The sequence below is a fragment of the Euprymna scolopes genome, chromosome 25 (assembly GCF_053919585.1).
Source record: "Euprymna scolopes isolate OS-2025 chromosome 25, ASM5391958v1, whole genome shotgun sequence".
Classification (NCBI taxonomy): Eukaryota; Metazoa; Mollusca; class Cephalopoda; order Sepiida; family Sepiolidae; genus Euprymna; species Euprymna scolopes.
Genome location: NC_136506.1, coordinates 60,616,897 through 60,642,629, shown reverse-complemented (window position 1 = coordinate 60,642,629; position 25,733 = coordinate 60,616,897). Strand labels below are relative to the sequence as shown.

The 25,733-nt window shown below is 28.3% G+C and overlaps 1 protein-coding gene across 4 annotated transcripts in view; it reads right to left on the bottom strand.

The window, feature by feature from the left end:
• The window catches only part of LOC145247378 (alsin-like), a 287,548-nt gene that overhangs the window by 191,300 nt on the left and 70,515 nt on the right, over positions 1-25,733 (bottom strand). For 2 of the 4 annotated variants that reach the window (XM_080109061.1, XM_080109060.1), the window contains exons 8-14: positions 25,630-25,699; positions 24,175-24,213; positions 15,483-15,654; positions 14,723-14,805; positions 6,874-7,046; positions 6,227-6,392; positions 3,134-3,265 (exon numbers count right to left, since the gene is read on the bottom strand). In XM_080109061.1, coding sequence (XP_079965187.1) covers positions 3,134-3,265; positions 6,227-6,392; positions 6,874-7,046; positions 14,723-14,805; positions 15,483-15,654; positions 24,175-24,213; positions 25,630-25,699 — 835 coding nt within the window. The remainder of the gene's footprint in view (positions 1-3,133; positions 3,266-6,226; positions 6,393-6,873; positions 7,047-14,722; positions 14,806-15,482; positions 15,655-24,174; positions 24,214-25,629; positions 25,700-25,733) is intronic. The other 2 variants (XM_080109063.1, XM_080109062.1) reach the window with 1 other exon arrangement.

The window sequence follows — 25,733 nt, the reverse complement described above, 5'->3', positions numbered from 1 at the left end:
TGTTTTATCTGTCTCCAGAAATTGTGTTTTTATTCAAAAATCGAAATTACACTTGGAGTGGATTATGAAACTTAAATATTAAAAACTATAAAATTATATGTTTATTAAAAACATCTTCACCGGAATGATATATTTACTGGATATCTCATCTAACCAAAGGAAACACCAAGGAATTAAGCCTACTTCGGATTGTTTCATTGTGTCTTTGAAGATTTACGATACGCATTGGATCCTTTTACCACCCTGCTACCAAAAACTCTCGCTTCAGGATTTACCATTCAATTTGGATATGAAGTTCAATATCTTTTCATTCTGAACCAATATATAATTTGCCTTACTCTATGGTTTTAAAACTTTAAAAACTTTTAATTATGATTTTCTATGTTTATTACATTTAGCAAATTGGGTATAAACCATTATAATATTTGCTAATATTTTTCCCTCTGAGGAGATGGGTAAACATCAAAAACCTATAGCTTAAGGAAATATACTTATTGAAATGAATTCTTGTCTTGCATATAATAAAAATTCCAGATTTGAAATCTGTTTCACATCATAAAATTTAAATTATTAAATTATGATTATATATATATATATATATATATATATATATATATATATATATATATATATATATATACACACACTCACACATTAACAGGAAACCCTGACATTGCCCTGGATTGAATGATGATCAACGAATATTTCACACTCCCATATTTTTATTGTCATTGAAATCAGTGAAATTGCTCATTTTTCAATCAAATTGATTGATTGTCTTCTCTAGTTAGGAACCAATGTACCGGGAGGAAGCTTCACATCATTCCCCACAGTGACTTAGTTCATAATACATTGTAGTGTACATTGTATAGTAGAGAACCTACTATTGATTTTATAAAATTATTTTGGTACTCCTGCAGTATTTTACCCACCGATTTCACGATCTTAGCCGAGCGTTGATCGACATCCGTCGGAAAACGCCGGAACATGGCGAGCGGTACGATACTCTATCAGCCAATCAGGGCGCTTCAAACGAACGCGCAGCAGACGAATAATTTTCATTGAAATTACACACATAACGTTTCATTTCAGTTATTTTATTGTTCAAAGTAAAAATACACAGCCTTTCATTTCAGCTATTTAATTTAGCGATAAAAAAAAAAAAAAAAAAAGGAAGCTGTTGGAAACATATTTATGCGAATTTATGTGGAGACAAAAATTTGGACACAACCCTTTTGTCTCCATAATAAATCAAATCGCGGAAGGCTACCCGGTTTGGGAAGGAGCTTCTTTCCACATCCTCTGAAAACCCTTTGCTCCCTACTTTGCCTCTCTACAGTCAGTAGAAAATCTTCCAGTCGGAACTAAAGATAAACATTAATTGTTGTCCCCCCCCCTACAAACATTACTGAAAAAAAAAAAACAAACAAAAAAAAAACATTGTTGTTACTGTTTGATAACGTTTTGTTAAAAACACAAAAAAAAAAAAAAACATTGAAGTGTTTATTACTGTTGCTTACCCCCCCCCCCCAAAAAAAAAGCTATCGGAAAACAAAATGAACCAAAAAAAAAATAAATAAATAAAAAAAAAAATATTCAACAAAATAAATTTATTTTACTTTAAAAAAAACTTACGGTAAGTGTTTGTGATTTATTTTATCCAAATTTTTCTGTATTAATTTTATCCATTTTGTTGTGTGTGTGTGTGTGTAATATCTTTTCCTTGTAATGTTGTTGCTTTTCACATACTTTTAGCGTTCTTGCACCGTAGCTGAGAGCTCCGAATTCTCGGCTTTCGTCGGCGTTAACGCCGAAAGCGTTCGTCAACGCTCGGCTAAGATTGTGAAATCGGTGGGTAAAATACTGCAGGAGTACCATTATTTTTATATATAACAACCTGAATTAAAGTTTAAAATGAAATGCTGATTTTATATGGTGGGCCTTTCTGCTTGTGTGGTAATAAAACTTGAAATGCACTTGTCATATTAGGCTGTATAAGGTGTTAAGTTTGGTTAAAATCTTCCTTTTCTTCATTGAATTTTTTTGATTATCGATACTTATCAAAGACATTCTGATACAAAACCTATCTAAGAACACTGACAGATACATAAAATACATTTGTGCGAAATTTCATAAAAATCAGCCCAGCCGTTTTAGAGTTCATAGGGAATGAATTCACACACAAAGTTCCTTATATATATATATATACACACACACACACATATATATATGTGCAATAGTTTTGTTGATATTATCAGTAATTAACGTAATTTAATAAAAAACAATAAATTACTAAAGTCTCTCTTAAAATATCTGTTGATTAATTTTCAAGAGCGGTAACTTAAATTAAAATAACTTTAAACAAAGATATACCAACTAGGCATAAACAAGAGTTCAGAAAGAGGAGGGGTAACTGACTGCACACACTTTCTCTCTTTTGTTAGTAATGCCAAATTTTCTTTTTTGTTGTTTTTAAATTCAATGAAAAACTTCTTATTTAAAAGATAAATAAATAAATTCTGCAAAATGATAAAAAAAACTGACAGAACCATTTAATATATCTATGTATCTATTTGTAACCACTTAGGATGCAGTAAAGTTGTTTTAATTTTAATTTTTTTTTTTTTGCAAATTTTAAAACTTATACAGAAAAAGAAATAAAATTTTAGTTGTAAGGTAGAGAATGCTTATTATATTCTTATAGATAAAATAGGAATTATCCTTGTTTACTGACATAACTGATTTTTATGTTTAGGCGATTATTCAAAAATGTTTCATATTACCAGTCATCCACGTGTAGGTTAGTTATTTTTTTAAATAAATTGTAGTTTACTATATTACCAATAACACGGTACAACAACAAATGAAAATTGGCTAGTCAGAAGCTAAGTCTAATTTTGTTTACGTAAAAACAACATCAGGCCCACAGGATAAGCTCTTTGTTGCTAAAATCTTCTGCATTTACTGCCAGCCTAAAGATGTCTGACAGTAAAGCAAACAATTATGACAATATTCCAATCCATAAAAAGATAAAGAGACTTAATTTTTATTTTTCATTACTGATACAAAATCATATAGAACAAGTCTTGCATGTTATTAACAAAAATTGCAGATGAAGAAATAAGGTACTTACCACCAATCGTTGTGTACTTGATTCCCAAAAGACTCTGGTTATATCAGCTTGCTTGTGTTCTTCATTGGAAGCAAGTTTTAATGAATCCCAATCAATGGAAATGCCAATCAAAAAGGATCGCATTTCAGAATCCTAAGAAAAAGATAAAAAAAAATGTTCACATTATAGTTATAGATAATTGTAACAATTGCAGGTGTAATAAATACTGTTGCAGACTATGGGTTTGAATTCATTTAGTCTACATATGGTTTGTTCTGTTTCTTTTTACAGCATAATCACTTTTAGGTCATCTAATACTAAATCACGACTTTTATAAACAATTTGGTGTATATGATTACTTGTTATTTTATCTATCGCATCAATTTTATAACTGATAATTAGTGCATGATCACATCATATTCGGTTTAACGTTCATTTTACATACTGTCATTTGTTGGATGAATTTTAGAAACTGACTTCCAAACTAACCTATCTCTGACCAGGTTTATATTCATCTTTCTCTCATATTGATTTTTATAGCATTCTCCTATGTTTTCCTTGCCCTTCCTCTGTTAATTGACTTCTACCTCAACTGTTCTACATCTACTAACCTAAGAACTTTTATTCATGCTTTCATAGCTATATTATCAAAGTCCACTGCTCTTCACACATCTTTTTATATTGTTCAGATTTAATTTTCTGGGATCATTAGATCTAGGCCTGTCTTTAAGACTCACAGTACATATTCATTGTATGATTTTAATATCATTTCTCTTCATGCAACGCATGTCCTCAACCCACAGTAGCATAGTTTCATTTCCGTGCACTATGAAGATTTGAACTTAACATAAGTTGCAACAATGTTCATTAGTCCAGTCATGTATTTTTAGCCTTTTATATAGAAGGAAAATATGTGGAAAATTTGACTTAGAAGCAATAAAAGAAAAAGCACACTTCACAGATTCAAGACAGATTATCTGTCAAGCAAATTATAAGTTTTGGTTATTTAATGCCAAATTGCAATACATATCATTAACAATTGAACACAAGCTTCTATTTTATATACAGCTTTAAAGGGGGGAGTGTTCATACCTTCCCCCATACTCCAGTCACATTACAGTTTGTGAATGCAATAAATTCAAGTGGATTTGAAGTCTGTTGGCTGATTCCATAGCCTACATCGATATCCGTTATACAAAAGATAGATAGATGCTGATAAATAATTAGTACCACCATTTTTTATCTTTCTCTTAACTAATCATGTAATTAGTCAAGAAAAAAGGAGAGATAACTCAAGTATTTTAATCTCCCCTCTTTAGTTTCCAATGAATTTCAGAGCAAACTCCTTTTATGCTGGTTGGTAGACTTACTAGATCTACAACAACGTTTAGCTTTCCTTTTGTTCAATCATGTTCTTGAGGACAGATGTATCCATCCTTGGTCTTCTAACTTAAACTACTCTTGTAGACAGTAGACAAAATCAAAAAAACATTTACTGTCAATACAGCATTCACAACAAGTGAATCTAGGACATGTTTCAATACATCTTTCAAAGTAGCTTTAAACATGCTTTGATATTTCTTGACTGTCAATAAACATGGTCTTGTAATTATAAATTTTTAGGAAAATGACATGATCGATTTCAGATTCTCCACCTTCCAAATTACAAAATGATGTACCAGTACAATATTCAACAATCCAAAATTATGTTAAGTTTCCCAAGGAAAAATATTTGTGAAACTGACTAAAATTATGCTAAGTACTTATTGCAACTGTAGCCAGCACAAAGATATCTTTATATTACCATCATTATTCTTCAAGAATCCGTTTTGCTAATCATTATTAATCCTGCCAAATTATTTTGAAGAAAATATACTTTTAACAAACATGGGTCACAAATAAGTGGATAACCCCCTCCCCCCATTGTTTTTGATTAATTTACCAATTATATTTCTTTTGAAAATAATTTATGTTGGTATTAATAATATTTTACATGGATTAATATTTGATTCAACTTTTTGTGTTATTACTCCATGCATCTATTGTAGTCTTATTATTTATCATTGCTGCTGCACAGTAGTCTCTGGCCAGATCTACCAATACTAAAAAATAACCATTATGTCAAGATTTCAAGTTCATTGCTACAGTTTAATTAAATAAAGAGGCAAGAGAGGTAAGGACATCATAAGACAAGGCTTAGCTCTTTCGCATCATTTACAAACATCACAATCCTCAAATATCTTTTTACTGATTCAATTAGATCATTCTTACATCTCTGGCACCAATCAGCAGTTGCTTGAGATTTTCATATGATAGATATGCAAAATGACTTTGTAATTTGAGTGCAATTTTTTTATCTTGTTTAATTAAAAGTACTGTTTCTGTTGACGGTAATCTAAAAATAGGTATCATGTAGCATCCATAACTTGACGTGTTTGGTTCAAGGATTTTCCTAAACTTCTTTTTTTGTAGATTGCTGCCCACTATATTCTGTCTTGTTTTTTTCTTTTTCAATCATGAGATATGCTGACACTTTTTCAGAATATTAATTCTCCATTTACATGCAACTGGATTATTCAGTTTTCACTATTAGATTTTTTCCTTTGCATCAGGAATATCTTCGAAATGAGTAAACCCATGTTCTATCATTTTGAGCAATCCAGGTCAATAAGAACAAAACCAATTACTTTTTCTGTTACGGACATCCATCACTTTCTCTCTTTTATTAGTAAATGCATTAGCTTGAAATCTGAAATGCATAAAGTCATAAAAGGCTGCACTGCACGTGAATGTGAAGTCATACCTTCTAGCAATAATGATATGCAGTGTACATCATTGTTCCCTCAATAACATAGTGGAACATCATGAATAAAGTTAAATGAATAGTATCTAAAAGAAAGCTGTCGTCAATAAATGAACACAAACTTTGAAATTAAATATCTCAAAACTACCAGAATTACAGATAAAACATTTTTAGTTTTGGGCAATGCTTTGCCATTTTTATTTTTATTTTTTTTTTGTAAGATCTATTCAATTATATCAAACACAAACACACATATGGACACATTCTAGAGAGGCAGTTGGATATCAAAGTTCCAAAGTAGTTTTACTTACTAGGGAATATCCCATAGAAAATTTATCTGCCATGTGTCCATATTCCTTGAGGCGCCGTAGAGGGTATTGCATTATTCTCTGTAAAGCTGACGCAAAATTGATCTTCTCTGTGTTTGTCTCATCCAAAATATCAGCTAATACATTCTGGATTTTCTCAAAATAGGAACTGCAAGACAAAATATAATTCAATTATAATTTTTTACAAAATTTGGGAAAAAGATGAGCATGAATCACATAGGAATTAAATTTTAGTGTTGATCTTGATAAAGATCTTGATGCTGAAATTTCTAACTTGTATTCAAATGAACATAAACTTGCCATAAATTTTTACTACTTTTACATAATCAATTAAAAACAGAAAAATAAGAAAGGAAAATATTTCAAAATTAAATTTTATAATATTTTTGCAATGTCTTTGGTGATGTAATTAAAACAAAGGCCAATTCAAAGATTAAACAACTTTCTTAATAAAATTATTAGAGGAATTGAATTTCTCTGATAATAATTCCTGCAATAAGAGTTTTTACAATAATACATGAAGTGTGCATTTACAACAAAAATCCATTTTGTAATTTGAAAATAATAAAAAATAAAAATGGAAATATGGTTTTCAGATCTGAGAGGTTTAACAAATTTTGCATGCATACCTTCCTGACTTTGCATAGAACTCAAAACCATTGATTGCTACCATGTCTCCAAAACAATGGGAATAATTTTTAAAAGCCTTCAGCATGATACTTGACTGCTGGAACATGTGACATTGTGTAATGTCTTCATTGCCACGGATTAACCTTGTCAATTCCACACAGTTTTCACCAATCTTGAAAAAAAAGGTTTGATAAAAGGGAGAAAAAAGAGACAATAAGAATAGTCATTTGTGATTTGTATTTGCGATAATCATATTTTGTTTTTTTAGCTCCTTACATTAAGTGGCAGAGATATTGAGAAATAATAAATGATAATGAAGTTTTGTCTTTGTATATTCAAACAAAAGTCATTCATACAAATCAAAAGAACAGTGTTTTTGTTGTTATTGTTGATCACTATGTAAAATATTCAAGTAAGTGAATTAGCTAGTACATATATTAGCGAGTCAAATGTTGATAGGAATGAACTAGTTGACTATAGGTCATAGACAGGGATCAAAAGGTCAATAATGACTAAGTGTGGGAACAAAAGGATGCAGAAAAGGGAAAATAATGTTACAGAAAAAATAAAAACATTTTGGTTGGAATAGACAGTCAATAAAGAATGTAATAAGATGGATTAACAAAAAGTGTAACTTAAAAAGTTTTGCGCTTAACAATCATTTCTTCCTTTTTGTCCATGATTGGATGAAGATTGTAATGCAATTAACCCTGATATGCTTAACCGTATCTTTACATCATGAATTAACAATTCATGATGTCAAAAACTCAAGAAACCACTATTGTTCATTTGACTGATACTTGTTTGAATTATTTTGTTTATGTTTAAATGAGAAAGGTTTTTAACAATTTGATTTCTATGTTCCAACAGTGCAACAAATGTTGACAGAAACAAGGCTTGTGTGATAAGCTGCCTTGGTTAAAGGAGAAGCCAACATGATATAGTGTGTAAATTGTTGAAATTAACTATTGGAGTTCAACATGGCTCTTTCTGCCCCTTGTAAAGTTGGTTCTCTCTTTCACTCCAAAGACTTTCTCACACCTGAGGTTATCTCTATAAATCTACTATCAAACCATGTATAGAGTACCGTTGTAATATTTGGGTTGGTGAATAACAGATTCACCAATTTGAGCGTTCTTGATAAGATTCAGAAACGTATCTAATTTGATAGCACCCCCCTTTCTTCTTTTCTGCACCTTCTTTCTCAAATAAAATGTTAGTTGTTTCTATAACAACTACTATGGCACGTGTTTTCCAGAATTGTCTTATTCACTGTTCCCTTTGTCTCAGCTCATTTGACTTATTTATCTAGTGGTCTTCATCAATTTACTATTTTTTACCTTGTCATAATTAGGGCTGTGACAAGAATATTCTTTAATAAAAGCATATTCTTAGCATATATTGCGTTAGAGAATATTCTTTTAACAAAAATCATTTTCTTCTAATAAAAAAGAATATTCTTTTAACAAAAATCATTTTCTTCTAATAAAAAAGAATATTCTTTTAACAAAAATCATTTTCTTCTAATAAAAAAGAATATTCTTTTAACAAAAATCATTTTCTTCTAATAAAAAAGAATATTCTTTTAACAAAAATCATTTTCTTCTAATAAAAAAGAATATTCTTTTAACAAAAATCATTTTCTTCTAATAAAAAAGAATATTCTTTTAACAAAAATCATTTTCTTCTAATAAAAAAGAATATTCTTTTAACAAAAATCATTTTCTTCTAATAAAAAAGAATATTCTTTTAACAAAAATCATTTTCTTCTAATAAAAAAGAATATTCTTTTAACAAAAATCATTTTCTTCTAATAAAAAAGAATATTCTTTTAACAAAAATCATTTTCTTCTAATAAAAAAGAATATTCTTTTAACAAAAATCATTTTCTTCTAATAAAAAAGAATATTCTTTTAACAAAAATCATTTTCTTCTAATAAAAAAGAATATTCTTTTAACAAAAATCATTTTCTTCTAATAAAAAAGAATATTCTTTTAACAAAAATCATTTTCTTCTAATAAAAAAGAATATTCTTTTAACAAAAATCATTTTCTTCTAATAAAAAAGAATATTCTTTTAACAAAAATCATTTTCTTCTAATAAAAAAGAATATTCTTTTAACAAAAATCATTTTCTTCTAATAAAAAAGAATATTCTTTTAACAAAAATCATTTTCTTCTAATAAAAAAGAATATTCTTTTAACAAAAATCATTTTCTTCTAATAAAAAGAAAAAATGCCAAATAAGTTTTGTTGTGCTGAAAATATGCTGAAACAAATATTTGGGTATGAGTTTTAAATTTATCTATTTTTTCAGATAAATTAAACGTGGTCAACCCCTTAGAAGGTGTGAATTTACATAAAAAAGTGTCTAAAATTTGGTCTGTAGAAAAAGAGTGGTCTTATAGGCATATCCACAAGCATCTCATTGTGTTTGTAGACAAAGCGTGTTAGTTTTTACAAGATCTGAAAAACAAAAAGAAAAAAGGAACTATGCCGAAAATAATTAGCACTCCTGCCGAGCAAGTATTGCGGAGGAATTTGAAGATTACCAGTTAACTAACAATTGTTTAACCTGCAAATACTACAATATTCAGGTAAGAACAAGTTATAGCGCATAAAATTTGAAATATAGTTGTATGATAGATTGGTATTGTTATAAAAATTACTGAAATAGTAGTTTTGTATTTCAAATTCTGTAACATTAAAACTAACCGTACTAAAATTTTGTTGAAAGTTGAGATTTTTAATCTATTTCACCTACTTTGCATGTTAATTAACAAAAGTTAATGTGTTCGAAATAACTTTTTCCATACTTTTTTAAATGTATATATTAACATCAAATTAATTTTTATTTTTACAGATCAAAAGCTGCAAAAAGTTTTTAATGGTGCAGCATTTAAAAACCAACATACATCTGACAAAAAAGAAGACCCACACGGTAACATCAGGTGCAGTTCCTACTGCAGCAACTGCTTGTGATTGTCAAGAAACCAGTACAAGTAATTTGTTCAATGTCAACTTGTGCAAAGTGTTGATTGCCGCAGATATCCCATTCAATAAACTGAGCAATGACGTGTTCAGAGAATTTCTACATAAGTACACACATAGAAATATTCTGGATCAGACTATACTTAGGAAATATTACGTTAAAGAAATGTACGAAGCAAAAGTTAAGTTACTCCGAGAAAAAACTACAGGAATGAAACTGTGGGTCTCCATGGATGGAACTACTGATGTAGAGCAGCATTTTATTGCTTGCTTTGTGTTTGGCATTCTAGGGGTAGAAGAGGAACGTGGAAAGTGCTAATTGATAAACTTTGCATTTCTGCCAAAGATAAATCACTCTACAATTGCGGCATATTTCAATGATCCATTGCAGATTTTGTTGGCGCAGCAAATGTGTTACGGTAATGAGTTCCTCATAATAACAGATGCGGCTTCATAAAGCCATGAATGCTCTCCAAACCTTAAAATGATACACATCACGTGTTTAGCCCATGGTTTGCACAGGGTTGCGGAATTGGTTAGGCAAGTATACCCAAAAGTGAATAAGTTCATTTCCACAGTGCAGAGTATATTTTTAAAGGCACCCAATAGAACAAGTTCAGGGAATTAGATTCAGGGCTGCCCCTTCCACCGAGTCCCATTGTAACAAGGTGAGGTACGTGGCTAGATGCAGCATACTATAACACTAGATATTTACATGAAAATATTGCTGTTGTGATGTCCCTAGATTCAACAGAGGCACAAAATATATCAGAGTGCTAAAAACTGTTGGACGATGCAGCCCTGCTTATTAACATCAGGTTTATCGCAAATGCTTTTTCAATGTTAACAAAAAATATTACAAAGTTAAACAAGTTAGAAAGAGCTGAGTCTTTCGACATCTATTGGATTAGTTGCTGAGGTCAAAATGACACTTGAGGAGATGGATGACTCCCAATTTTGTAAAAAGCTTAAGAGTGTGCTTTCAAAGAACAAAGGTTTTCATCATCATCATCATGATGGGCTCCTTGCCCAGACCAATGTGACTCTTCCTCTCCAGAGTTTCCTGCCTTCCATCAGTTGCCTCAGATCTTCAGGTTCACAGTTGGTGTCGTGTGCTATTTGCTAGATGTAGGTGGATCTAGGTCGTCCTTTGCTTGCGCGTCCGTGTTGTGGAGTCCATAGCAATACATCACTCACCAATTCATGCTTGCTTCTCAGACAATGACCAGCAAATCGTAGGCATCTTTCTCTGATGGTATTAGATATGGCAGGTAGGTTGCCATAAAGTTGCTGCTTCGTGGGGTGATTTTGCCAAGATATATTTAATACTGTTCGTAGCATACGAGTGTATGTGCCGTCTAGTTTTTTTTCCAATCTTTTGGTGAGTGTCCAGGTTGTAGCACTGTAAACAAGGACAGACTCTACTACTACCCTGAAGAACTGCCTTTTCAGTTTGTTAGTTAGTCCCGAAGTCCATACTGAATGCAGCTGATCCCATACGGCCCATGCTTTTGAGATGTGAATTTCGATATCTCTCTCTGTGGAAACTATGTTGCTGCCCAAATATGTAAACTCAGCGACTTCTTTCGGTGTTGATCCAACCAGAGCCCTGATCTTTCCTTTCACATTGAAAGTCATAAACTTTGTTTTATCTGCATTAATGTGGAGACTAATGTCATTTGCAGACTTTTCTAGCTTATGTAACAGTGTTTGTGCATCAGCAGTGTCGTTTGTGAACAAAGCAATATAGTCTGCGTAATCTGCATCAGTTATGTGTGCTGATTGATGACGTCTGTTTTTGGATTCATTTAGGGTGAATCCTAGCGTGTTGTATATATGTGTATATCAACAGAGGTGCGAAGTACAAAGTCAAGACAATGAAACGAAAAGGGGCAAGGGTATCTTCTTGTAGAACCCCGGTGCGGATGTCGAAATATTCAGTGTCCCCATCTGGTGACCTGACCATTGCTCAAGTGTGCTCACATAGCATCATGATAGCATTAATGACTTCATTTGGAATGTGATATGCTTTTAATATGCTGGCCATTTTTCCTCTATGTACAGAGTCGAATGCTTTGGATAAATCTACAAAGATCATGACTGCCTCAATGTTTTTGGCTTTGATTCCTTCAATTATTCTCCTAGCAGTAAGTATCTAGTAGTAGAGCGATTCTTTCTAAATCCATTTTGGTTCTTCCTGAGCACTTCTTCGATCTTTGGTTGGATACGGTTGAGAAGCATGGCATTGTAGATTTTTGCTGCAATTGGAATGAGAGTTATTTCTCTGTAGTTGCTTGGTATGCTTAGGTCACCCTTCTTGGGGAAGGAAAGAAGGGAAGTATGCATCCTTCCCTCCATATATGAATAACTTTTTGTTTGTTTATATACAGAATTGCATGAATTAAGAAGTATGTCATTGAAGCCACCTGTCTTTCATACTTCAGGAGCTATGTTATATAAACCTGCAGCTTTACAATTCTTGGTCGTCTTTAGTACATTTAGAAGTTCCTCCATTGTAAAATCACCCATATCAATATCGAGTTCCTGTACAACAATCGGCTGAATTGGTTGGTCTGTCACTTCTAGTTTGTTTCCAAGTAACTTTTCAGAATGTGCTTTTCATTTCGAACATGCATTTTCCGGGGTATTTGCCTTTAACTTAGCTTTGGCAGGTCGTTTGCGTCCAGATATCTCATTTACTACTTGCCAAGCCAGATATGATTGTTTGTTATCTGCTGCATTCTGGATTTGATCTATTTGTTCACAAAGGTTTTAGCATTTTAAAACGTCTCAATGCGCAAATCGGTGAGAAGGTTTTGCAAAACGAAGAAGAAAATGTGGATGGCATATATCACCTGACAGTTTTAAGTGCCGAAGAAATAGTCAGCTTCATGTATGCTCCGGTAGTCTCCTGTGACGTGAAACGTTTTTTTTCACAATATAAGACTGTTTTAGCGGACAACCGAAGAAGCTTTAATTTTGATAATTTAAAGACGCATTTTTTAAAATGCAATGAATAAAATATTTGTTTAAATTTTATAGATTGTTTAATTGTATTTATAGTGTAAAAATAGATGTTTTTCTATATTTTTTCTGACCTTTTTTTTATTGCATTAACTCAAAGTTTTACACAATTTTCAATATAAACTAAATCTGGTGTTTTTAACAGTACTTACCACAAGCAATAGTAAACGTATTACATAAAATAAAAGCCAAAGAATATTGTTGCTAACATAAAACTAAGTTATCAAGCTTACAAATATTTGCCAGAAGTATGCTGAAAATATATGATTAAAAACATATATGCAGTAGCCAAAAAGCATATTCTATTCCAAAGAAGAATATTCTTTTTAAAAAGCAGATTCCTGTGAAAATAAGCATATTCTTATATTATTGTGGCTGAGGAATATTTCCAGCATATAACGAGAATATAAAGCATATTTGCAAAAGAATATTGTCACAGCCCTACTCATAATACAGCTTCCTATTTCCAAGAACTGTAGATTGTGGAACTTCTTGCTATTTTCTTCTTGCCTTAGTCTTTTCTAAGGTCAATAAGGATGATTCTTTTTAACTTTGTATATGATATGCCTTGTCTGGAGCGATTTCAATAAAAAAAGACAAAAAATATCCTCAATTAATTATGAAATATAAGTTTGTACAAAATGATTATACCACAACATTGTTACTTGAAGCTGTTAGATTTATGTATTAATATCAAAAACCCAATCTATATATCTATAAAAGAGAAAGTGTCTGTCTGTCTGCATGTCTGTCTGTGTACATTTCCCTACACAATAACTCTGTCAATCTTCAATCTACAGACTTGAAATTTGATATACAAGGTATTGAGATTTGGGAAAATCTTTGTAATCCATTTTCGGCCAAAAATTTGGCTGTTAAGGGGTCAAAGTTCAATGATTTGACCTTTGAGAACTCTACCAAACTCCTCCGACAATTTTGGGTATAAACAATTGAAATTTTAGATATAGGTTCCTTGGACATGGATCTAACTTAATAACTTGATTTGAGCCCAAAACAATAAATGTTAAAGGGTCATAATAGAGGTCAAAGTTAAAAAAATTTTTACCTCTGCGGTCTCTACCAAATTACTCAGACAATTTCTGGTCTAAACATTTGAAATTTTACATAAAGGGTATGCAGAGATAGGGCAAGCTTTTTAATCAGTGTGGGTCAAAAACTTGAGCTACCAATATATAAATGTATGTAAGTATGTATGTTTGCATGTCTGCCTAAAACTTTCGACAGAGGTGACGGGTTTTAACGAGATCAGTATCGTGTTAAAGCTCGGCCTTTCAGACGACAAATACCGAAAAATTGGCTAAAAACATTAATTTCTTCACCCTCAACTGGGCACTTTTCTACAGGGAGAGGTCGCTTTTTTCGCCGATATTTTCGAAAGTCATCCCCTCTTTTTTGATTGTCTCACCTTAATTTAAACCTACGCCACTTCTGGTTTGGCGGTGGTCGTAACAGCAAAGATGTCACTTTTTTTCCCGTTCTTTTCCTCCTTCGTGGTATGGGTTAAAGCCTGCCTCCCTATTACCACATATTTTTTTTTTTTTGCTCAACATACACCTCTAAACACTCGGGCAACGCTGGGCACCCATGCTAGTCCTATATAAACAAACAACAAGGAGGATCAATATTGTTGATTATAAAATGCGAGGTCAGCCAAAATTCTGTTAATTTCCCCTTAATATGAATCTGCCAACCATTTAAAGAAAAAGCTTACTCTGAATCAATCATTTATTAACCTTTCCCCTGTCCATTTACATATTACAACCCATCAATTATATCTTTAATAGATAAAAGATAGATACAAAAATTACTTACTTTATTTGTAAGGTCAAGGAAACACTCAACAAGACTATTGAATGTTGGCTTGTAAGGATTCGTCTCCATTGAAAGATAGAAAACTGAAAATAGAAAAAACAAAACCGGAAGTCGCCATAATATAACTTGAGTATGTGTTAATACCTGGTAGGAAGTGCAAGAACTTATAACTGTAGATAAATGCATGTTTGGGAAAAATTCCTTTATATTTAACACTAATAAGAGTAAATATGTGTATGTTGATATTTACTGAAAGGATAAGTCCTGCCATTGTTTGCCGATTTCACATGGATCTGACATGCACACTAAAACAAAGAAATGTTATCTAAAAACATTTGAAATGAGCACTGCACAAAGTTGTGAATATTCAGTTTATAATAAGGATTATATAATCAACCAATTTTTATAAAAAATACTTTTGATAAAGAACAGAGGACCGTCTGAAATATCAAAATCAAAAATTAGAAAACCTATAACATCATATAGATATATAAAACATGGTACAATCTTTTTGCATAATATGCAGAATTTTAAAAGTTGGTCGAAAAATTAATCAATAATCTTTTTTAAAAGAATTAGGTTTAAATTAAGAAACAAAATAGATAACTCAGCATCTGAATACCTTAAATATGTAAATAAATAATTAAATGTATTGTTATAGAAAATGTTAATTATAATCAAGGGAAAACTAAAAATTAAAGAATGAAGTTATTTCCATTTGAATTTGTTGTACTTAATTGAAAATGGGAAGAGAACTTACCAGAAGTTTTCAGAGGCTTGAGGAATTTTGAAGCTATTTTGTTCAAGTGAAAATAGAAATTTCGTTCTGACAAGGCAAACTCGAAAGCAGTGGCAGTTTGTCCCGATGAACTCTTCCCAACCAAACAAGCACAAGTGCTGCCACCTGCCACCAATGAGCGAATCCAACCAATCTACAAAATATACAAAATTATAATAAATGGATAAAATAATTTTAATAAACAAAATGATTTTAATATAATAAATGAATAAAATAATTTTAATACAATAAATGAATAAAATGATTTTTATATAATAAATGAATAAAATGATTTTAATATAATAAATGAATAAAATAATTTTAATATAATAAATGAATAAAATGATTTTTATATAATAAATGAATAAAATGATTTTAATACAATAAATGAATAAAATGATTTTTATATAATAAATGAATAAAATGATTTTTATATAATAAATGAATAAAATAATTTTAATACAATAAATGAATAAAATAATTTTAATACAATAAATGAATAAAATGATTTTAATATAATAAATGAATAAAATGATTTTAATATAATAAATGAATAAAATAATTTTAATACAATAAATGAATAAAATAATTTTAATATAATAAATGAATAAAATGATTTTAATATAATAAATGAATAAAATAATTTTAATATAATAAATGAATAAAATGATTTTAATATAATAAATGAATAAAATGATTTTAATACAATAAATGAATAAAATAATTTTAATACAATAAATGAATAAAATAATTTTAATATAATAAATGAATAAAATGATTTTAATATAATAAATGAATAAAATAATTTTAATACAATAAATGAATAAAATGATTTTTATATAATAAATGAATAAAATGATTTTAATATAATAAATTAATAAAATAATTTTAATATAATAAATTAATAAAATAATTTTAATATAATAAATGAATAAAATGATTTTAATATAATAAATGAATAAAATAATTTTAATACAATAAATGAACAAAATGATTTTAATATAATAAATGAATAAAATGATTTTAATATAATAAATGAATAAAATAATTTTAATATAATAAATGAATAAAATAATTTTTATATAATAAATGAATAAAATGATTTTTATATAATAAATGAACAAAATGATTTTAATATAATAAATTAATAAAATAATTTTAATATAATAAATGAATAAAATGATTTTTATATAATAAATGAATAAAATAATTTTAATATAATAAATGAATAAAATGATTTTAATATAATAAATGAATAAAATGATTTTAATATAATAAATGAATAAAATAATTTTAATATAATAAATGAATAAAATAATTTTAATATAATAAATGAATAAAATAATTTTAATATAATAAATGAATAAAATAATTTTAATATAATAAATGAATAAAATGATTTTAATATAATAAATGAATAAAATAATTTTAATATAATAAATGAATAAAATGATTTTAATATAATAAATGAATAAAATGATTTTAATATAATAGATGAATAAAATGATTTTAATATAATAAATGAATAAAATAATTTTAATATAATAAATGAATAAAATAATTTTAATATAATAAATGAATAAAATGATTTTAATATAATAAATGAATAAAATAATTTTAATATAATAAATGAATAAAATGATTTTAATATAATAAATGAATAAAATGATTTTAATATAATAGATGAATAAAATGATTTTAATATAATAAATGAATAAAATAATTTTAATATAATAAATGAATAAAATAATTTTAATATAATAAATGAATAAAATGATTTTAATATAATAAATGAATAAAATGATTTTAATATAATAAATGAATAAAATAATTTTTATATAATAAATGAATAAAATAATTTTAATATAATAAATAAACAAAATGATTTTAATATAATAAATGAATAAAATAATTTTAATATAATAAATGAATAAAATGATTTTAATATAATAAATGAATAAAATAATTTTAATATAATAAATAAACAAAATGATTTTAATATAATAAATGAATAAAATGATTTTAATATAATAAATGAATAAAATGATTTTAATATAATAAATTAATAAAATAATTTTAATATAATAAATGAATAAAATAATTTTAATATAATAAATGAATAAAATGATTTTAATATAATAAATTAATAAAATAATTTTAATATAATAAATGAATAAAATAATTTTAATATAATAAATGAATAAAATAATTTTAATATAATAAATGAATAAAATAATTTTAATATAATAAATGAATAAAATAATTTTAATATAATAAATGAATAAAATGATTTTAATATAATAAATGAATAAAATAAATTTAATATAATAAATTAATAAAATAATTTTAATATAATAAATGAATAAAATAATTTTAATATAATAAATGAATAAAATAATTTTAATATAATAAATGAATAAAATGATTTTTATATAATAAATGAATAAAATGATTTTAATATAATAAATGAATAAAATAATTTTAATATAATAAATTAATAAAATAATTTTAATATAATAAATGAATAAAATAATTTTAATATAATAAATGAATAAAATGATTTTAATATAATAAATGAATAAAATGATTTTAATATAATAAATGAATAAAATAATTTTAATATAATAAACGAATAAAATGATTTTAATATAATAAATGAATAAAATAATTTTAATATAATAAATGAATAAAATAATTTTAATATAATAAATGAATAAAATAATTTTTATATAATAAATTAATAAAATGATTTTAATATAATAAAGGGACAGAATAATTCAGAACAGATAACCTAATATATTATTATTGTTTGGATCATGTGATGTGGGGTTAATATTTATGGTGGTTTTCTTCAAACTATTGTTTTTATTTGATTGTAGGGATCAAATGAATCTCTGATCCACTTATCCAGTTATAACCCTTGGCTAAGCTCCCCCCCCTCCCCCAATAAATTTCAGAGAGAATTAGGAGGTAATTTGAAATGAACATTTGTTGCCTAAATTCCTGTTAAAATGGAAAATATCTCTAACATTCAAATAGATATAGCCTACTTTCCGATAGTTTCCACTCTCAGTAAGTATGAGATTATTATTATTTTCATTTTACTTCTATGTTTCATGCTGAGGTTAGATATTTCAGGAATCATCAATTGATATCCTCCATACCTTAAGCAACCTATCATGCTGCTTTGGAGCATCAACAATAGATTAAGAGACATTTTGAGTGTTTTGGATGATTCACAGCAGAAGTTAAGATGTCATTGTACAAGATAATATCAAATAGACCCATTTATAGTGAGAAATGTGTTTTTATAAATGATATGTTGTTATCGCAACAATATTCAACCTGGTCAGGTTGAGAGTGCTTCTTCCCTAGCTTACCACACAATAATATATGTTTAATGTAGTGTTTAATATTTATAGTTGGAAGATGTATGAAATACAGGGCTGTTAGCTAAAAATCTTACTTTACATGATAGATTAGTTAAATTAGTATAGATATTAATTCAATATCAGAACTGTTGATTAAAATATGACACATACAAAATAAATTTAAATGCAATTGTTTATAACAAAGTTCCCATCACATTCCACATGGTTGCTTGAATTTTAAAATTGATGTCAAAATAACCAGTGTATAAAGGCAGGAAGACCTATCAGTATAAAATCAAAATATATGAACAATGAGGAGAATAATTCAAAGAAAAACAATGCAAATAAAGTATATATGAAATTGTTGACATTGCTGCAATTCTTGGATGAGACAGTTTATAAACAAATAAATGAAAAAAATAAAAATTATTATTCTGAACCTTATATAGAATTAGACAAACTGAAACAAGACAACAAAATTAGAGTACATCATGTTCCTGAATTTTGGAGATGAAGATTGATTATTTGGATTCTTTGGATTACTGTTCTCATCTGAGGTGTCATTTGCACAAGAAAGAAGTTAGAAACGTTTTGCAAATAACACTCATGATAAGAATTGTAATCCAAAGAAACCAAATAAGACAAAAAGAAATTGTAATGAGAACACTTACATTAATCCCCAAGAAGTTTTAGAGTTACTTAAAGAAATTTTTTTCATCACAAAAAAAGACATTGTTACCCAAAAACGAAAGGCTAATATTCTGTGAAAAGCACTTTGTTGATTATAAAATGCGACATAAAATCTAATTGTGATCGTTTATAATGAGAGAAAACAATATCTGAAAAGGTGATATTGTTTTACTCAGTGTATGTCACATGATAATAATGAGTGAAAAGATGATTAAATTTGAATCAGTGACATACCTTTTTATGGTGAGATTCAGATTTACTTGTCTGGATCTGAGTGTGGATTTAGGGATTTATTTTAAGTTAAGGTTATCATCATCTCAACAAAATTGTGGTTTATTGATTTCTGATGCAGGAAATTTTGTTATTTATAATCTGTTTTCATTTTGTTTTGTACTGCTCAAGTGGAATACAAAGGTAAACAATATGGCATGCGTGTGACCCGATGATCGTCTTTATGATAGTGTTATAATAACACAAGACGAGTACTTGATGTAAATCAGTTAAGCTCTGAGTGTGGATGTGTGCGATATTGTCATATAGCATAGAAAAAGGAATCCCCCAAGCACTGCCAGTCACTAGCTGTCTGGTCATGTCAGTCCCCAGCAATTTCTTTGTTGGCTCAATTGTCTTCAATTTGTCTTCAGCTATCAAAACCTCAAGAATGTCCATAAACTGCCACAAAACTCATTACCATTCATAAAACTGCCCGTAAATTAACTCTATATATATTGACTTCTCTTGTCCATCACTGCCATATTTTGATTTTTCAGCTTTGTTTGTGTGCCTTGGTGAACAATTTTCTCTCCATTATCTTTCTACTACATGATCTTTGTTCTGCCGATCAACTTATTTTTTTTCTTCCTAACACTTGGGAAGGGGGAATGTCGATAGTATAACATGCGCAATAATATCATGTATTAAGTAAAATGTTTTTTTAGGCCTCTGGATTCCTTGGGGAACATAGGGCCACAACGATGCTCCTCCAACTGACCCGGTTCTGGCTGGTCCTCTTCAGTTTGGCCTATGTCATTCTGGCAGCCCTGGTCTCAGCCGCAATGCTTCTTTTCCATTTCTACCTCGGGCGATCAATTTTACACTTTCTCCTCCAAAGTCTACTTTTTTGTTATTGAAATTCAACAAGCTTTTTTTGTGTGTGATAGTAAAGAAACAATAATAATCATACAAAGCAAAAAAAAAAAAAAAATTTAAATAGATTCTGATAATCTCTAATGCTGCAAAATTCAAGCTTTGAAATTATTTAATACACCAACCATCCCAAAAAAACAAATTTTACACATTAAGATTCTAATTGTTTAAATAAAAGTTAATTTCTAAATTAGTTTTTAAATTATTCAAACAAGTTATGGGAAATTTTTAAGCAAGACATTTTTTTTTATTTCACTTGTTATCACCATTGATACTTGTTGCAGGCATTTGTGCATGATTTTGATTTATATCTTTCTGGGTTAATACATCTTTTATGGTAGAAGATAAATTAAAAAGATATGTTAAATGTTTCAATTATATCCACCTTCAATCTTCCATCTCCTAAAGTAATTAAATCTGAGGATTCTAATCTTTTTTTATTAAAGTATGTGTAACTTTTTAGTATTTTTAACATAATGCTTTAGATTTTAGATAGACTATGTAATATAAAATTATGGATGCTAGTAAATCAATCCATTCATGGGTATAAATGGTGGAATAGATAAGCAGGAAAAATCTAGAAGAGGCGCAGAAGATTATTAAGGCTGGAAGGTAGACAAGTTGCGAAAAACATGCCAACTTACCTCATCAAAATAAGCTAACTCACGTAGTATGAATCATTTCTTAGCAGAAATTTAACATTTTTCTCTCTTATGCAAATCTTTGATTCCCTCAACCAAATTTCTAAGCAAGATAAGAATAAACCACCACAAATGGCCAGAAAGTTAATCTACAATTAAGTATATGTGAAGTGCATCCTTTGAATTTTCAACCTAAAGATAGTACATGGCTTTAATTTCTCAATTCTCTAGTTTTTTCACTGCAAGTGAATTTTTACATTGTTTTTCTTCTAAATAATGTCTTCCTCGTCATTTGATATTTATATTCATATGTTTTGGTTGTGCATTGTACAACCATGCTGGTGTTTATTCTATTCACATATTTAAATATGAATGCTGTTTAATTGTGGATCATGATTAATACGATAGATTAGTTGGAAATTACATTTAATGTTAGACACATAGAAAAAGGAAAATTCTTTGCAGTTGTGGTGGCTAGATGAGTTCTTGTGAATGTCTTACAAGATAGAACCAGAGGTTGAAGCTCAGTTAAGCACGTTTCATTGAAAATAATAACAAAGTATACAAAAACTGGCAACATCTCTTCTGCAAGAAAGAGGCTGTAGAGAAGAGATCATCATCCACTAGATTGCAAAGTTGATTTTGTACTTTGTTGAGGCATGTTCTGAATGGCACCAGTATTTCATCTTAGGACATATATATTTTATATAGGTAGAAGATTGCATCAGAAATCAGATACTTTCTGGAGCAATTAAAATGATCTTTTTTGCAGATTAGTTAGAATGGGATGACAACAAAGTAAATATTTTAATGTGTATAAAATTGATATTTTTATGCATTTTTTAAATGTATTGTAATCATTTCCTTGATGATTTAAATGTATTGTAATCATTTCCTTGATGATTTGTTATTCTTAAATTATCAACTTGTGTGTTTAACCTTTTCATTTATGCTTTTAAATTTGTTAAAACCTTTGCTTTTTGGAAATTTTTTTTCAAAAAGCTTGTCTCTTTGTGTGTAATAAAATTTTATGCTTGAAAAACATAAGCCCTTTTTTTCTGGGGCGTGATTGTAAAGAAGAATTAATGGAATATGAGAATTAGTTTCACAAGCTTTATTAATTTTGAAAGGGAGGGAGAAGGAGAATGAAGGGAATATGAGCTTTTAAACGAATTCACATTGAAAATGTATATGGGAAGTTTTGTTTTTGGTTTTAATGAGAAAGCTAAATAATAATATATCTTTGTTTCTGATTTTTTCTGTTTCTTTACAAATGACAATTTCAGTACAAAAAAACCCAAAAAACATTTAAATGGTTTCAATTTAAAAGTGAAATATTGTGATAGCATAGTCATGCTGGTATTCATGTTTGGAACAGGAGTTTTTAACAAAGCATTTAAGGGAAAGTTTTCTTATCAAATAAGAAGAGATGTAAAAAAATGTGTCGGCTTAAATGTTGCCAATAATTAAATCTCTGTGTCTGCCTAAAGTATTTATTCTGAAATAAAGAACAATATATTTTGGATACAAATGCCATTAGCAAGAACCAACAATCCAGCAGAGATAGCTACATGAAGAATTTTTTCTGGCTCACTGCACCTTTCCCTCAGACCTTTCGAAGACCCTTGAGTTTGAGATCTCTACTATAGATCCAATCAGTTTTTATATATTTTTACCTAAACTACTATCCTTACAAGAGCTAATCAAACTTACTAGGGAGCACAAATATGGTTTGCTCTGGGTATTAAATATTTTGGCTCTTATTCTGGGTATTATAAATGGGGGTAGAAAGAAAAAAGGAAAATTAAAAGAAAAAATTCTGTATCAGCCAGAGAAAGTTTAAAACATGAAATAAAATTTCAGACAACATGGATGGAATTAGAAGATAAGCATGAAAACAAAGGAGGGAAGCCCCCCCCCCCCGCCCCAAATACAGCCCTGATGATATTTTAGCAAGTACTTTAATGTAATCTGCTAATCAACAAGTGTTTCCATGCTTATTCACTAATTCTGTATATTAACCATTCCATATATTAGGCACTAAATCGACAAACTGACAATTGTGAATATTCAAAACAAGAAAGTGGTTTATATTTATAGAGCTGGTAAGTAAAAACATTGACAGAAAAACATGTTTAAAGCATTCACAAGCTCAAATATTTAATTTGCATATTCAAATCTTCATTGTGCTAACCAAAACACCTTAACATGTTTTTGTGTATTTTAATTAGTTTTTTATGCTTATCAACTTATTCTGTATACTAATTAAACTTATACATGTATAAGAGATTAGCAAGTTTTCATATTTTTTTTACTTGGTTCATTCAGATGTTAGACTTAGTTTCTGCAATTATTTTTAGAATCAACAGCTACTCATCAGAGGGACTATGAGAATATTTGTTTGAGAAAGTGATGCAATCTCTTTAATAAAAGTGATGAATAGCATCATGAGCACACAGAGATAATTATGGCATTATTGCATATGTTATAGAGTTTACACAATAATATTAAACAAAATTCTACATTAGACTCACGTCCAAATATTATGAATGAATGTTTTCAGAATAACAATAAAAAAATTGTTAATCTGTGTATTTATTTGTTCAGTCTAAAAAAAAAAAAATGGGAGAGAATTTTGTATATTTAATTGCAAAATGAGGTGTTACTTGGGAGAGAAAGAGCACCATTTTTATTATGACAGATGATTATTTTGATTGATGAGGAATATTATAGAGATAGAAAGCATTGCATTGGCAAGTGTTGGAGTTAGTAAGCATACAAACCTGAATGAAACCTGCTTAAAAGGTGAAGAATTGAATCACTTACTCTTTTGTCATTTTTTAGATCACATCTTGGAGGATACACCTGCAAAATTTGGTAATGACAACTGTATCAAGATTAGATGTGATTTTAATAACTTAGCACTTTGATGTGAAAAAGATGTCAATCTGATTATCTACAATGATTCAGATTGTTGTCCTCCCCATCTTATGATGTTCACAACATCTCTTGACTGATATTTGATATGAGTGATATCTAATGTGAAAAATATTCTTTTTATCTCATGTTAAAATAACTGTTTTGCAGTATTATTTATTCTTTTAATTTGATTTCTTTAATATATACATATATATATAAGTAAAAGATGAATAATCAAAGTTACATATAACTTTATTATAACATCAGAACAATAAGGAAAAAGTAAAAGAGAAAGAAAAAAGAAACCTCTTTAGGTCATATTGTTTTGAAGCTAAATCTCATCAGAAGAGGAGAAGGGCCAAAATTATACAAATATAGATAGAAACTGGCTTAATAACATTTAAATTGGAAATGAGAATGAATAAGAAATTAAGAAATATTAATATTAAGAGTAGGTATAAAATAAAGTATAAGGTAGCGCCCTTTGAAAAAAAGAAAAATAATAAAATTAGATAATATAACTAGGAAAAAGGAGATAAGTATATGAGAAGAGGAAGGAGAGAATATTAGAATAAAAAAGTAGAAGGGTAGTATACATGTAAGTAATAGTGAAAAAATAATAAAAAGAAAATAAGGGTCATTATGAAGTAATGGGTATCATTAAAAAACAGTCAAGGAAAAAAGGAAAAGATAGTGAAGAGAAAAGAGAGTAAAAATGGAGATAGAAAAAGCAAAAAAATACAGGAATACACACACACACACACACACAGAAATTATATATAAATAAAAACAATCTGAAGGTAAAGAAAGTAGGATCCAAAGCTTTAAATAACCTAGATTGAAAACTCTGTTTAAAGATAAAGTAAAACAATTTACAAGTTCAAGTGTAATCTCTAGGTTAGAGTTCCGGAAAGAGAAAAATATAGTAACTGTTTAATAATCCAAAAAAGTACAAATGTCGAAAAAATAGGTCTTGGTAAATTCTTGTAAATATTGATAAAAGTTATAAATTCTGGTATTTGTATTGATTTTTGCTTGGGGGAATAGTAGAATAAAATGAACACTTGCATAGAATAGAGTCGTCATGATTTGAAGTTCTGTAAACAGTTTAATGTGAGTTTCTTTCTGCATCATAAGTAGAAATTTTTCAATAAATTATGAACTTTCAGCAGATAGACATTATAAGTCAGGTAAAAATCAATATCTCAATATTATTAAAATTAAAAAAAAAAATCTCATTAAGCAAAACTTTTTTTTTTAACTATTATAATAACCTGTGAATTAAGGATTTATGTTGACATGCAATATACACATCTTAAAACATTCTTTTGCATATGTAAGTTATATTATTATAATACATACCTTTCTCAAACTGCTTAGGATAACTGGTTTGGTTGTTTTTATCAAAGAGGTGTAAGTAGATTTGCCATCACTGAAAAATAAAGATATTTTAAAACTTTTTTTAG